At 37.5% G+C, this 15,507-nt stretch overlaps 1 protein-coding gene across 4 annotated transcripts in view; it reads right to left on the bottom strand.

Annotated features, from left to right (window-relative positions):
- Positions 1 to 15,507, bottom strand: part of LOC100749084 (synapse-associated protein 1) — a 96,615-nt gene that overhangs the window by 16,948 nt on the left and 64,160 nt on the right. For all 4 annotated transcript variants that reach the window (XM_012384706.3, XM_024367103.2, XM_012384707.3 and 1 more), the window contains 2 exons: positions 2,514 to 2,651; positions 400 to 539 (listed from right to left, as the gene is read on the bottom strand). In XM_012384706.3, coding sequence (XP_012240129.1) covers positions 400 to 539; positions 2,514 to 2,651 — 278 coding nt within the window. The remainder of the gene's footprint in view (positions 1 to 399; positions 540 to 2,513; positions 2,652 to 15,507) is intronic.

The raw sequence follows: 15,507 nt of genomic DNA, 5'->3' as shown, positions 1-15,507 counted from the left end.
GGCGACTGGCTGTCGCCTCGAGCCCAAGCTCATTATCACAACTCGCGAACAATTACAATCGGATTGAATAACTACAATTGTTTAATTACAGCTATAGTAGACTCTAGATTACAATGTTGCGGGATTATCCAAAATTCCAAAGGCTCCGGTGTTCTTTCATCTCCGACATATATATATATATTTTTTTTTTGATATTTTAATTGCTTCGACTTCTCCAAAATCTCCTTTTCCTTCGACACTATTCTCGGATATCGTAATATTAATTTCCTTGTGTACATCTAAATTAGCATCTCAAACTTACGGACATAGTTTCAATATCATTTTGCAAAATGTTATCATGGCATAAATGCAATTTCTAAAGTACGATTAGTTGAGTAACAATTTGGTAAAATTACTCACACTTTCGGCACAAGCTGGAACCTCATGTTCTCCAAGTTAGGATCTAGTGCGAGAGTGGCCTGTGCCATTGGTTGCACAGCCTCAAAGTCCCAAGGGAAATCGACTTCCTTTGGTGGGGGTTTCAGGAAGTTACGTTGATCCTGAAATCAACATTCCCAAATTACCAAAATTCCTTTATGCTTTTTCGACCACCACTTTTAAATGGTACGCGAATTAAATCGCCAGTGGATAATCTGAAATTAGACAATTTGTAAATTAAGTTAACGAACCTAATTTAATTTGTTTAGTTTGATTCGATCGAACTGCTTTATTTTGATTTAATTAGCCTTGGTCAATGAATCTTTAATTAAACCTGCTGTTTATAAAAAGATTTATCATACATTTAACGGATCAGCCAAGATCCGTGCAGGATTAACGAAATCGTCGTTCCAAGAAGTCCACTTAAAGAAGAATCGATTCGATTTAATAGAGCAGATACTCTGTTACTCGGGGGGAAGCAATTTCAACTTTAGAGATCGTTATACTAATCGCGACACGATCTCCTCACTGTAATTAACAGTGCCTAATTTTGTCTACAGCGTGACTGTGGATAGATTATGTCTTTTTGTACGAATTGTACACATGCTGCGGCTCGAATGTATTCAAATATTTGACGATTTTTCGTATCCTATGATTTTCGTTGATTTTCAAAACGCGAACAAAGTCGATTAATTATCGAAAGCAACGGTATATTCTAAATTTATTAATTTTAATATACTATGCATTACATTCTCAATAATCGATTTAAATTTATAATTTGTTAATTGTATAAAAATGTATAATATATAATATAATATATTTATTTCATGTACCCCTTTTAGTCACGAGCTGATTATTAATTTACATACTGTCACAATAAATCAATCAAAATGATCAGCTACTCGTGAGATATGTTTTTTTCAAATTTGCCAATCGACATTGTCATTAATGTATTTTAACAGCATTGTAAATGTTTAATTGGAATTTTATTTAATTCATCTTATTTCTCCCATGAGAGAATCGTATCGGACTCGATCAGTTATGTCATCATAAATTGACACAGTAATTTCGAAGCCTCTATGATACATGGTCACTGCGTTATCATTCATACGTATTATTAAATCATGAATCAAATTAAACATGTGCATATCTATGCCCATCTGTGTATGTCGCTGCGAGATATCAACTGCTCTGTTTCGATCTCGAAACGCAATGCAAGCCAATCTAACTGGGAATCGAAAATCTTTGTCTATAACCGAGTTGCACGAGTTCATTAACCCTTTGATTAATACGAGCAACTATACGTGACATTCAAGCCTTTCCGGGACAATTGTAAAATATTAGAGAAATGAAACTAATCAAGTACAAAGTTTGTATGTAATTCTTATACGTTCTATACTTTAATTTCAAAAGAGACAATTACAGCGAAGGAATTAAACCGCACGATTTCCTGACTAAAAAGTAACAGGACACCTACTCTAAGTATCGCTATTTATCGAAACACTCTAACGAATTTTACTTTATTCTATAACAAGATACGATAAAAATATGTGTTCGCACGAGCAGAATTGATTCGGACAAAGTTTTAGTTAAATCAAACAAATACTCGATGGAAATCCATTTATTCGATTTCCTATTATATAACCGGAAAATCATAGTTGATGAAAACCAATGTTATACGAATTCCATATAAACTATTTGTTCCCCGACAAGTTCGTATAAACGAAATTTCACCGTAGGTAAAAAATAAAACCCGAGAAAAGCATTCAATTTGTACTAAACATCAGCGAATGTTCCAATGCTGAATATTTAGTAGAGTACATTAATTCTCATCGAAAAATCTGCATAGCGAAATACACGTCGCGTCCGCCTTAACACGCCAAGACATGTACCCGAAACGCGTGGCAAGAGGTCATTGTTTGCTATGGGAATCCAGTTGCGAATCACTCTCGGCACTTTCGTTTCGTTTTCCCAAGAACGATCGCGACGCGTGTTCCGTGTGTGTGTGTGTGTGTGTGTGGACTCGAACTGTTCCCTCTTCTCTAGAACGAGAGTATACTAGCAACGAAAATAGGAGACACAGAGGAATTACTCACCGTCGACAGAGATAAGCATTCCTCGCGGAGTATGTCCTCGTTGGGTGCACCGACCCACGGTGCGACGGCCTCACCCTTTTCGGTATGCTTGTTGGCAATGAAAGCCTCCTGTTCTTTGTTCAGCTCAGCGACCAATCTCTGGAACAGCATTAATTCCGCGTTAGAGAGCAGCTGTCACTAGCAATGCTAGTAAGCGCGTTATGTGTGTCTCGTTGGAGGCCACGTTATAGAGAGCAATTATCGTTATCATCGACGAGGACTGTGTCGCGCCGATGGGTAGCTATTTCCACGCCACGCGACGAGTTTCCACGGTAAAAAGCGAGAAGAGCCTGTGACAGGGTTCGTTCACCTCTTGGTTAATTAGATCGTTCTTATCGTATTTTCGTCGATAGCCGCGCGCTGCGGCTAAGATCGTATTGATCACGTCGAGCCACGCTGGATACGTCGTCTCGTTCGTACGCTGGATTTAGCAGTCTCGTGGAAATAGAAATAGATAGCAGAATCAGGGAATAATTAGATTTATTATGCGAACGTCATTTTTGAGATTTCAGATGTCACGTGGAAATTTAACGAAGAAGATAGCACGAGGCTGGAGCTGGAGGCTTGACAATTTGGATTTGCGTTGGATGATTTAATTGTGATTTGTAATTGTGGAAGGGAATGGTACAATCGGTTCGTTGTTGAATTTCCATCGACGCTTTTCAGATTTGGTATACTCTTTAGGATACCTAATGAAGAAGACAAGCGTTGGAATGGGGATGGAATTGGGACAGCTGCGTTTGTGTGGCAACGTGGTCGTTATTTTTGACATTTGGAATATCTCGCGACATTTAATAAAAATGATGGTAAAATATACGTTGCATACGTAATACAAATTACTTAGGTATAGAAACGTGGAGATTCTATCTGCGAAACAATCGCGTGAGTAACTAGCGTCAATCAGAGCAGCTATATGCGACCTTCCTCCGTTTATTTAATTTCCAAGGAAGCCGGCTAGTAGGAAACGTATGCTGATTTTATAACAGCTTTTCTTCTAAAGGTTGGTTTTATCCGATGGAATGAGTAAATCCGTCTCCTTGATAATTAAAAGCTACTTATTCCGTATTACGGTCGAAGATCTGCATTAAGAGCCGGATAGAAATTCTTCTTTGACGCCCAGAGAATAGCTAGCTGTCTTCCGGTTAAATAAATGAAATTTAAAAAAGAAAAGAAAAAAGGAAAGGAAAGCGCGGTAAGCATGAAATGTGAAGCGACAGCAGGTACAATGAAACGAATGGCAGGGATCCAGCTTAGAACGAAGAAAAATGGATGAGCTCGGATCGTGGAGATACGGAGCAACCGAAAGGATTAAAGGCAGGACGTTCCACTGATGTCGGAGCTAAAGCTCCACCGGACAAGTCTTCTTATTATCGCTCTAGTATTCGGGTCAACGAAGATCTTGGCGATCTTTGACTTGATGAACCCGACGTTACCCCGAGACACGTGATATTACGAGTTAGTCTTAAGGCAATCGATGTCGTTTGTGGTTCCGAGGATCAAATTAGCTTTCACTGGTGTACGGTGCCGGGATCTACGAAATTCGTGATACCACAGAGGTAATTCGACGTAAGAGCTTTAACTCGGAACAAAAAGTTAATTTATCAAACCTAAGCTAAACTTTGACCGAAGAAATTTAATACAAACGATTCTTACTATTTAGGTGAATTGTAATTATTTGACTCGATCGAGTATCATATGAGAATCGGTTATACGAATTTCAATTACAAGTATAAATTATTTTCATCTTGAAAAATTCGTATAAATGAAGTTCCGCGGCAGTTTCGTTGTACAAGACGAACCAGGCTGTGATTCAGTAGACAAATACAAACGATATCCGACATGGTTGCACTAAAAGCGAAAGAACCTGACGATCAACAATTTCTGATTCGAAATTCGAATTGGAAGAATCGCAATGCATCGGGACATCGTGTAGCACCAGGCATCGAGCTTGGTTCGACAAGTCCCCTTATTACGTATTGCGTTCGTATTTGGGTCAACGAAGTCCTTCACTCGGAACAGACAATGCATCATCGTTGCGCATTCTTCATTAACCACAACGCGTCCGCAAGGGATCGATATTTTTGTTTCGAGCTTTAATAAGTTTGACCGTTAAACGTCACTAATCACAACGCTGAATAAACGACTTTTGTCGTTGACAGAAATTGCTATACGGAGATCGAGTGCCATTCTTCTTTGTTTTTTCACCTTGCAGTCGTAATCTCTGATGGCTGTGACCTATTGGTCGTTAAGAGGCAGGTCACCAACAGACAGAACCATCTACCTACGAAATGAAATCGTACAAATTTTCTTGTCGATGCATTTGTCAAAAACTTTCGATTGGAAAAATGAAATATCGGTATAGAGATCTGGCGTTTCTCGGTCCGTGCTTCGATTCAAATATTTCTAAATTTTCCGCGAATGTTTTTCAACAACAATTTCATTCGTTCGAAAGTTCAATTTACCGCCAATAATACAATTTTACGGTATAATATAGAATTTATTAAACATCCATCGTGGTAGATTGTAAATCGTATTATAAAGTTGCGATAGAATCTACATATCGATTGAATTTTATTTCATCGAGTTTATACAAATTGAATCCATCTATTCAATTTCCGTATTAATATTTACCGTTCATCTATTATTCTTATTCCCCGAGTAGAATATTGCGCTTAACGCGAATAATCATGCCAACGTAAAAGAGGAACGACGTCGCAATTATAATCGTTCTTTCGGCAGAGTGACGATGAACGTTAAAAATTTCTGTTCAACTTTTCACCGGATCGAAACGTACAGCGAACATTTCTATTAGATAAAGTATATTTAAATAAATTTATATCACACTGTTATGAAATTTCTCATTTGCCAAGCAATCCGACGACCTAACGTCCGGAAGGTAATCTTCGATTCAATATTTGCGCCAACTACTACGAAGACGAACAAACTAGCGTAGAGATGAAACCGGATGGTTGTCTCATTGATATCGAATGGTACGGCAGACCGCCGGCGCCACGTGGATTAGTTCTCGGTTACAATTTCTTCAAAATCTGTCAATCTACGTAAGCTGCAAGCTTAGTTCGAAGGAAGATATATATTTTTCCAAAGTTGAACATAGCGTCACGATTTCCGGGCGTCGGATCTAGGAATTGGTGCGCCAGTGGCCCAGAAAACTCGGTTTATTTTTGCTGCACCAGCAGCAGGTCGATAGGTCTACGTCATTCTTTTACAATTGTGTACACGTCCCGTGGCGAATTTTTATAACCGTTGATCACGCGAATATATGACTTCGCCATTAGGACTGCGGATCCGAGTACAATTTCCACGTACGAACAAGTATTTTTCACGGTAATCGGAGACCGTCCTAACACGACAACACGATCTCGGTTTATTATTTATTCTATTTATTACCTGCTCTGACTACTGATCGATACGAGAAGTTGTATAAATTGCACGCTTCATAAATCAGGCAAACGAACCTAGTATACTGGGAGCTAAGGATTAACGAGGTGAAAAATGTATTTCCTTCGCTCGTTTAAATGTATTGTCGGGATTGAAGCTATGGAAACGCGAGAAATCTTAGGAACGTACGATATTTAACGTATATTGTTTCCTACTATCGAGGTGAATCCTATAAATCAACTATGTTTGATAGCAATCAAAATCTACGTTTCTTAGAGTACCAAGTTTTTTAAATTTTGCCCCCTGAGAAATATAATTAGAAAATTCCAGTGTCATTCGTTTGCTTCCACGGCCACGATGAATTACGAGAAGCAACTATATTAAAATACTGAAGTTTGTAAAGAATGAATTTCTTTGGCCGGAAAATACACTTAAAAAATTCCCTGGACGCCCATTATTTTCTACTATCAAGATAAACTGTGAGAACCGACTGCCCTCGATGATAATCAACACCTCTGAAGATAATAAATTTTTCTAAAAACTCAGTTTTCCTCTGGTTGGGAAATATATTTAAAAAATATCCTTACGTTAGGAACTTCCTAAGAACGACAAAGAATCGTCGCTGTCAGATTTCTTTGACGACACAGAGTCTTATATTAATATATCATTCTTCCAACGTAGAATTCAAAGAGGAAGGGACGAACGCTCGTCGTATTTTCCACGATCGATGAAGAAAGCTAGACGCGGACTCGAATTCAGCGAAAGATCACCGGAAGACGTGCAAGTGTGACGATCGCATCGAATGAAAGGGCAACTCGCGGCTCCAGGATCTCGATCGCTGCAGGGAAATCCAGGGTTAATCCGTCACTGCATTTCATCCTCCTTTATCCTACGCGGGCAGTTTCTCTCTGGAGTTATGCGCTCGCCATGAATTTGATTTGGCGATCCGGTTCGGTGTATCGCGTTCCCGTTCCCGGAAGCCTGCAGCGCTAGGTGGAAACCTGGAGGAACACCATCCGGCGTGGTGGATTGTATCCGATAAATCGATATCTATGGCGAGACAAGCTACAGAAATGAAACAGCGTTTGCGAGAAATTCACTGGCACCTTCTGGACAGAGAGAAGCTTCGGATTCGCGTAAAAGCTTCGAATCTATAAACTTCTTTTTAAATCCGGCCGAGTGACGAAGAAATAGTATACAGAGTGGTGTTCGTAATATTTAGATCTAGGGGCAGTTATGTTTCCGTTTCAAATGGAATTTTGTTTTTTTTTCTTTAAGATGAGCTTTGCTAAATTACTGCAATTCGTTCTGTAGGACGTAGAAATAATTTTGGCAGACTATTCTAGCTTTTAAGGATGCTTAAGCGTGTGGTTGATAATTATGGCACTGGATTAGCGCTATTACGAGAATACATTTACGTCTGAGCTTACGTCACTAGGTTCTTTCTTTTTCAGTCTTTTTTAATGGTACTTTCAGTGAACGATATATTGACTAGCGGGTTTGGATGTTTGATCGTGCTCGATTTCTATCTGTCGTATATTCGCTGAATTTTCTACTTCACCGTGGGGACTTGGAGATCTTTCCGTAGTTCTCTATTTTGTATGTTGTATGTATATATATATAGTTTGTATGTATGGTACAAATGAAATTAGATATGCCATATATAAATATTTATTTACGTCGATACTTATTTTTGCGAGAAAGACTTTTTACTATAAATTTTGTATTAAAGAGAAGTATAATTAAAGAGAAGTCAACGTATGAATATACCTGTACGATAATAGAAGTTTAAAATTCCATGGAGAAGTTCACGGGGAATTACCCGTGGTAACCACGAGGATACGTAACGTTCAACGTGACCCCTCACATTTGTTTTCTCATCTGTATCAGAGAGATATAAAGACAAAGCAGCTGCGTTTGAAAAACCACAATTTTTTAGTTCTAAGGGTGAATCGATTTCGAAGTGACGCAAACGCATATCGAAAACCGCGGATGAACCGCGCTATGACCTTTCGATTAATCCTCGTACGAAGATTTCTTTATTTTTATTTTATTGTCTTTGTTTGTTTAACTATTTAATTCCTAAAGCAAATAAAAGAATGTTTAGATAATATTAAACCGGTTAACAGCAAAGTTTAAAGTATCGTTTCCCCGTAAAAGACAGAAGGCGTGACACAAGCAACAGTAGAATTGCCATTCATAGTCGGACCTCGCAGAATTCCACAGCAAGCTGATCATTATTAATAAATCTATATGTAATTTAATTTACAATTGCACAAGTGTGTGATCAATATAATTTTTACTAATTTATCTACTATTAATTTATAAATCCTATTATTTTACCACATGTACGATATCTAAACACTCGAAGCATTATATCGCGAAAATAACAAGGCGTCGTGTAATACGATATTTTTATAGGATACACGGGAAAGTGCTCTCATCGTGGTTAAATTCCTGCCGGAAATTTCATTTTAAGTCGTTAACGGGCTTTCCGCGACGAGAACCGACGTTCTTAGCGAAAAATGATTTTAATCGTAGACCGATTCTGAGAGGGCGTGCTTATGGTGTTCATGCATATTACGGTCACGTGATGTCGCGGAACGTGGCTCGAATGTCAGGAATCTTACTCGTGTCAAGTCGTTTCGAAGGTGTGGAATTACCGTCTGGGGATTAAAGCTTGTGGAATGGAAAAAGAATGTGAAGCAGAGCGTGTCGCTGGTCACCGAATCTTCGAAGCTCGAGAATTTCGCACGTGTCGTGCACACTTGATTCGTGTAATATGCAGAGGATTCCGTCCGAGGATTGACACCGACACGCCTGGCAAAAAATATTCAGACACGTGCTTGTTTTTCGACCACTTAATTAGGGAAATGCAGTTGCAAAGGCAGTTTATGATAATCTCGTTATTCTACGCTATTACGATATTTAATAGAACGCTATGAATACCATGAATGAAATTCATGCGATGAAACTGATTTGTCAGAGATAATAAGCGACAGTAGAATTAGCATTTTTAGTCAGACCACGAGGAATACTACGGGAAAGTGATCGATATTAATCATTCTTTCGTAATTTAATTCAGTTAGTTCCACGAGAAATACGACCGATGCTCAGACCAACGATATTATTTATTATTAATTTATAAATTCTGATAGATTATTTATTTCACTACGGAAAGCTGCTGCGCTACAAATTGTCCAAAGCGGCCCGATGCTAACGATCAAAAGTTATGTACAATTTTATAAGATCGCGAGGTTTGCGTTAACAAGAAGACCATAATAAGGACTGATATCCCTAAGCTGCAGGTTAGTACAATTTAATATTATGAAGATTGAACTTGCGGGGGCGTATTAACCCTGCAGCCGTGGGCGAATCTGAAACCGCGTCTACTTATTCCCTCAGTAAGCGTATCTTCTTAGTCTATTAATTTCGAAAAGCTACGGTATTACCACGTCGTTTATCGTTTGTCATTATCGTTTTTTACGTTGCGTTAATAGTGCTTTTGCGATAAATCTATACGAGATAAAAATTTCGTTCGCTATTTTTTTTACAATATGAAAATCGTCCGCGGTTCAAGTCTTAAGCATCGATATTAAAAACGTACGGAGTCGAGGGACTCGATATCAGGAACAGCAAAGTCATAGAGGTCGATTCTAGATGCTTAGGGGTCGTGAAACTCGATATTAGTTAGAATTGCAGAAGTCGATATAGGAGTCCTCCGGGTCGTGGGACGCGATATCAGGAAGAGCAGTGCCTCGAAAGTCGATATGAGACAGTCACGGGTCATGGAACTCGATATCAAGGTCAATGGAGTTATAATAGTCAATATCAGAAACCTGCTGAATCGACGTACCCTGGATTACCTTCGTTATTTTCATGCTACACGACCTTCAATTTTTTGGTTACTTAGATCCGCAGGCCTAACAGCTAGAGATCTTATTAATAACTGATACTCGTATAAAAAAAAGAAAAAAATCATTGAAAAATTAATTTATGTAATTTCGAATTTCTTTTCTCTTTGTCTCTAAAAATGTCAAGGATCTCGAAGGTGGAAAAACTTCAGGAATCGAAGGTTTTAGAAGTGACAAGTACTTCATGGATCTTATTAATCCACGTAATTTTCCTGTTTTTTTTTTCTTTTTTGTTCCAGAGATTTTCAAGGGTTCGGGGATCCCTACAACTTCTAAAGTTCCAAGAATTTAAAGTTTTAGGAGTAAACAGGCATCTCAGAAATTCCAATTCGTGCAATTTTTAATTCAAGTGTTTCTGAATACTTCAGAGACCTCGAGGGTCTCGGAGACATCGCGAAGTACAAGAATGCTTGGACTTCTTCAATTTCCTATGGGATTTGTCTTAGGAACTTGGACCATTCTTACGCTATTATCGAGGCCTACGAATATTTTATAACTATGCCGGTTCCTATAGTTCAATAACTTTGCTGCTATCGAAACTTCATTATCAGCGATACGTTTCTACTGATATCTACCTTACAAAGGGTATCCTATGTATGGTAAGCATATCTATGTATCTCATACTGAGTTTAATCCTCGGTAAGGTTGTTAATAAGGTTTACTGGTTCTGTATACCGTATATTCAGTTTATATTCACCCTAATAATATTATGTGCTTCAATTCTAGCGATTAATAGTCTGTATATCCTATTTAATATGGAATTACTCATTAATAATTTAACGAAAATTTCCAACAGCAAACTACATATACTCACATATAAACTACGTACATTATGATATATATATTCATACATGATCTCAAGCAAAGATAACAAAATTTCGATCTTTTTTTTCTTGTAATCTTATCTGTTAAAGTTTTCACGAATGACGTTCTATTATAGATATTCAAATCAGAATATTACGAATATTTGCAAAAGGAGACCACAGCAACTGAAGTAACATTCAGATGTAACAACGATCGACAATTCGTCTAAAAACTATTACGTCCAGGATAACTCTCTTGGCAGGTCATAGAAAGCCATTGAATCAGCAGGCGATCAGTGGGAGAGCACATTTCCTCTCGACTATCTTATTGCCGGTTATTATCAGAGGTAGATTAAGCCGCACTAGTTCCGACGGAACCGGCCACTTTTATTTATTGTATCCGCTGGAGATGCTTACAGTCTCTATCGCTATCGAATTAAGAGCGTAATAGCTTTTATTTTCCTAGTGAAATTTGTAGCACGAGCAAACTTTGATACCAAAGTTTACTTTAACTTCACCGTAAGATTAATGCCTCATCGAGGTAACATTTTTCATCAGATATAAAATGATTTATAGATAAGAATTATTAAATACGACGCTATGTACATTTACAATATTGTATTTGTTTGTACGAGTATCGTGTTTGTGTTTCTCTTTTTGCAAGCCAAAGCGCTTTTAACGTTTACGTGCTAACTTTCGTTATTTTTATTCACATCGATGTTTGTGAACGTTTTATCGATGGAGCATTTTTTAAGAAATATACAACGACAGGTATGTAACAATTATCAAATACAACGTTGTTCGTATTTTCAAAATTTAATTTAAAGTTGTACATTCATCGTTATTTCTTTTGTTCGTCTAACTTTATGTTATCGGATTAATCAATTTGTCAATTTTTGTTAATACAGTTATTATAGTTGCTGACGTAAGTTGCAAAAGAAATAACGATGAATGTACAATTTGAAATTAAATTTTGAAACCGGTCATTTGACCGGATCTGGTAAGATTAGTATTAATCACACGTCAGGGTGTCACTTGCCTTGCCTCGTCGCTAAACAGTTAATTACTAAGGTGTGTGTAGATATATGTTTCTAATTTGTATCTCCCTTGCCTCGATTATATCATGAATCCTTTATAGCGTGTCCCACATGCGCACTGCGATATAATGCACTTTGATACTCCCATTATTTTGCCAAAGATCCTAAATCTTTGCCTTCGAAACGGATAATATGGTCACCGAGCATGAAGATACGAATGATTTAAGAAGTCTGTACCGTATTTTCAATGACACTGAACTCCGATAAACTGTCTGGCTATGAAAGTATAAGAATAAAGCACAACTATAAAGAACTCTATAAAACAATGTAATAATATATTAACACTAGAAGCACCACACCATTCAAAATTATTGAGATTATTCGATGTGTAAACGGAGAAACTCGTGGATAAATTGTAAGGTAGAAAATATATTTAAATAGAAGTGTAATTATAAGTAAGAATACAATTTGAGCTGGTCCAGCTCGAGCTCTGGTCTTTTGTCTACACGCTGTCGATGACTTCGGTGCATGAGAAAACTAAAAAGACCAGATATAGAGTTTTCTTAGAAGTGGTGACCACTTCAACAAAAATGACTGGTTTTACAATTTTATTTTAATATTGAAAATCAAAATAACTTCGTATCGCGTCTATTTATCCCAATATCGTTCAAAATGACTGGTATTTGTCAAAGTGTAAAAGGCTCCTACAATCCGTTTGCCAAACTCGAATTAACCCACGCGTTTTTACAATTTTTTCCGCGTATATTATATTAAATTATAAAAATAAATACTACGCGTACGAATATCTACGTATTGAATAATAACAACTTGTACGTAGCCAAGAGCAATCTTTCGACAAAATCTTGATAAGATTTCCCCATTTTGTCCGAGTCCGTCGATGTTCTCTCGTTCCGCGTGCATTGACAACCTTTCAATCTGGCGATGTTCTCTTCACGGGTCCCTTTCAACGTCTAACGACGCGATATCAGGACAGCTGTCAACCGGCGCGTATTATTACGAGACGGCTAACGGCTGGTGTATATCGTCCGAGCAAGAGCGTCGTTAAAAACGACTGGGTCTTTCAATAAGCGTTCTTCGTCGATGTGCTTCGTCCGTCGTTTCAGCGCCGACCTATTTCCCAACGGGAACGAAACCGTCAGAAACGACGAAGCACGTCCCGAAAGGAAAGCCCAGCCGCATCTCCGTGTAACAAAGACGAGTCACGTTTCCTTCGTTCAGCCGTCGACTAACACTTTGCAATCCGTAATTCCGCTCGCACGAGCATCGTTACCAAATCGTCGCGTTAGTTATTAAGCCGGAATTCGGGTCGCAGCGTGACTTGGCGAACGCCTCGCGTTGAATTTCCACCAATCGATAGCTTCTTCCAGTTCCGGAGAAACTTTCATATTTCAAAGTCTTACCAGATGCGCGATCGTCGCTGCCAAATAGTCGCGATAATCGTTAAGCCGGAGTTTGATTTGTGACGCGACTTGGCAAACGCAACGGTACACGGTGTTTGAGAACGACCGTCTGACTGGGAATGTTTTAATTTTCATCATTTTTCTTGGGTCACTCGATTCTTAGTTTCTTCGAGTTTCTATATTTCTCGGTTTTTTAATTAGAATGTAGAAGATCGTAGAGGAAGATATATAAATGGTCGACAGGTCAAAGGGGTAACGTGAAGCTTTGGCATTTCTCAGAGAAGGGAAATTTACTTTTTAAATATACAACGTTACAAGTTCGTATTTTCTCATATGTCAGAATAAAATATCGTTTCATATTCATTGTTTATTTTATTCCGCGTTAATTCTACCTTTTACTTGTAATCTTAAGTAATATATCGCAGATGAAACAATTAAAAAGAAATGAAACGATTCTTTCGTTGTACACCTTGATTTCTTGTAATCATCTACCGTAGAAATGGGGAAATTTGCACATACAGGAGCATACGAGAAAATGTGAATTTGAAAATTCATTAAAACTGAAATTAGTATTCCCTCTTTTTCCCGTGCATCGTTCGTATATTTAAGTTTTGCGATGAGAGTACAAAAATTTGATGACATTTTCGAGTAGATGCAATAACAAGTGGTCAATATTCAAGTGTATGTTATTCGTATCTTTAATGTAAGTAAAATTACATGGATTGGTACAGGTTGCAATAGTGTTTGAAAACGACTGATCAGAAAAAATCATTAATTTTGATTATTTTCTACTACAATATATTTCAATTTATATATCTTCTTTAACTTTCTAAATCTTTACGAATTTGGACATTCCACTTACAATTCGAAATTTTATAATCAAATTTTATTATACGAGTTTCAATGTTTTCTCATCGAAAAAATCCTGTTTTTTCGTTTATTAACTAATTTTGTTCTTTTCTTTTCCTACTTAATTCTCTTTAGTATTAAGAGCCGAATTTTATTCCGATAATTTATCCGATAGAAAACAACAAAAACATTAGAAATTTTTCCAACGATAATTACTGAAATAATAGTATCAATAATAATTGAAATAGTGGAACGTTAGGCGACTGCACAACGTGCCATGACTTTTTCACGGTCAGATAGTCGCTTTAACGCATTTTGCGTGGTTGTATTCAATTTCGACCAATCGATAGTTTCTTCGAGTTGCAGCGGAACCTTCCAAGGGAACCTTTCATATTTCAAACTCTTATCGTTCTCGCGAGTTTCACCTGTCCCCGGTGAATTTGAACTCGAAGGAAAATTTACCAGGAAAGTTTCGGCTCGACAATGAAAAGCGCCGACTTGTCGACAGAGTTTACAGGAGCTTTTAGGTTCGAGTAGAGTGTGAGGAAAGGTGACGGAACAAGGTGAAAACGCAGACGGTCGTAAATAATGTCGTTTTCTTCGCAGTTGTGTGCTAAAACGCTGAAAGGCTCTTAATAACGATGACGCGATACAAATTATGAAAGGAGAGATTTATAACAGCCGATTGCCGCTAATTCTATTAATTCGCACGGTTTATACATGCGATATTGCGATACGAACGCAAGGACTACAGTTTCAGCAAGCTCATACCGACCTTCACCCAAAAACTTGTGTCTATTGGATTCTGTCACAGATGCGTGACGACCTATTTTCCATTCCCAATGCTCAGTGTATCGCCTGGTCTTTTACGTAATGCACTTCCCTTGTGTATAGCCCAATTCGTATGTGTTAGGACACATATGAGAACTCGTAGCAAATAAATCCAATACTTTTTTAGAAAAATTTCAAAAACCTTTGAGAATGATTATTTCGTTTGAAATATTTATTAGATTATAATAAGTTATATCTTTCATGTTTTACATTTTTACAGAGGGGTAATTTTAAGATACGATACAACTTTATATTAACATTTCTTCTCTTCCTATTTGATTTTGATATTCGATACAAGTAAGTACATACAGGGTGCGGTCGAATAACGTACAACGAATAATACAAGCGGACACGAGGTGATTTTTCACGGAAAAATAAAGATAAAATATGGGATATAATTTTTTCACTTAAGGTTTAATTTTCGAGAAAATCCAGTTTCAAAATTTATCAAATATATCTGAACACGGTTAATCCTAGACTGGACTGTACTAAATAATCGATAGGAGGTTGTTCCACGTGTAAAGATGAGTCGAAAATGTAGAGTAAAATTTTTCCGTTCGGTATTTCATTTTCAAGAAAATGAAAAGCGAAAAAAGAAAAGACCATGTTTAATTAAGAATCGACCTAGTACACGCGTGTGATAAACTTTCAAATTTATTTCTCTCGGAAACAAAGCGTCTAGAGAAAAAGGTTATTCTGCA

The sequence above is a fragment of the Bombus impatiens genome, unplaced genomic scaffold (assembly GCF_000188095.3).
Source record: "Bombus impatiens unplaced genomic scaffold, BIMP_2.2 scf_0279, whole genome shotgun sequence".
Classification (NCBI taxonomy): Eukaryota; Metazoa; Arthropoda; class Insecta; order Hymenoptera; family Apidae; genus Bombus; species Bombus impatiens.
Note: the sequence above shows the minus strand (reverse complement) of the source record. Positions and strands in the feature narration are given on the sequence as shown.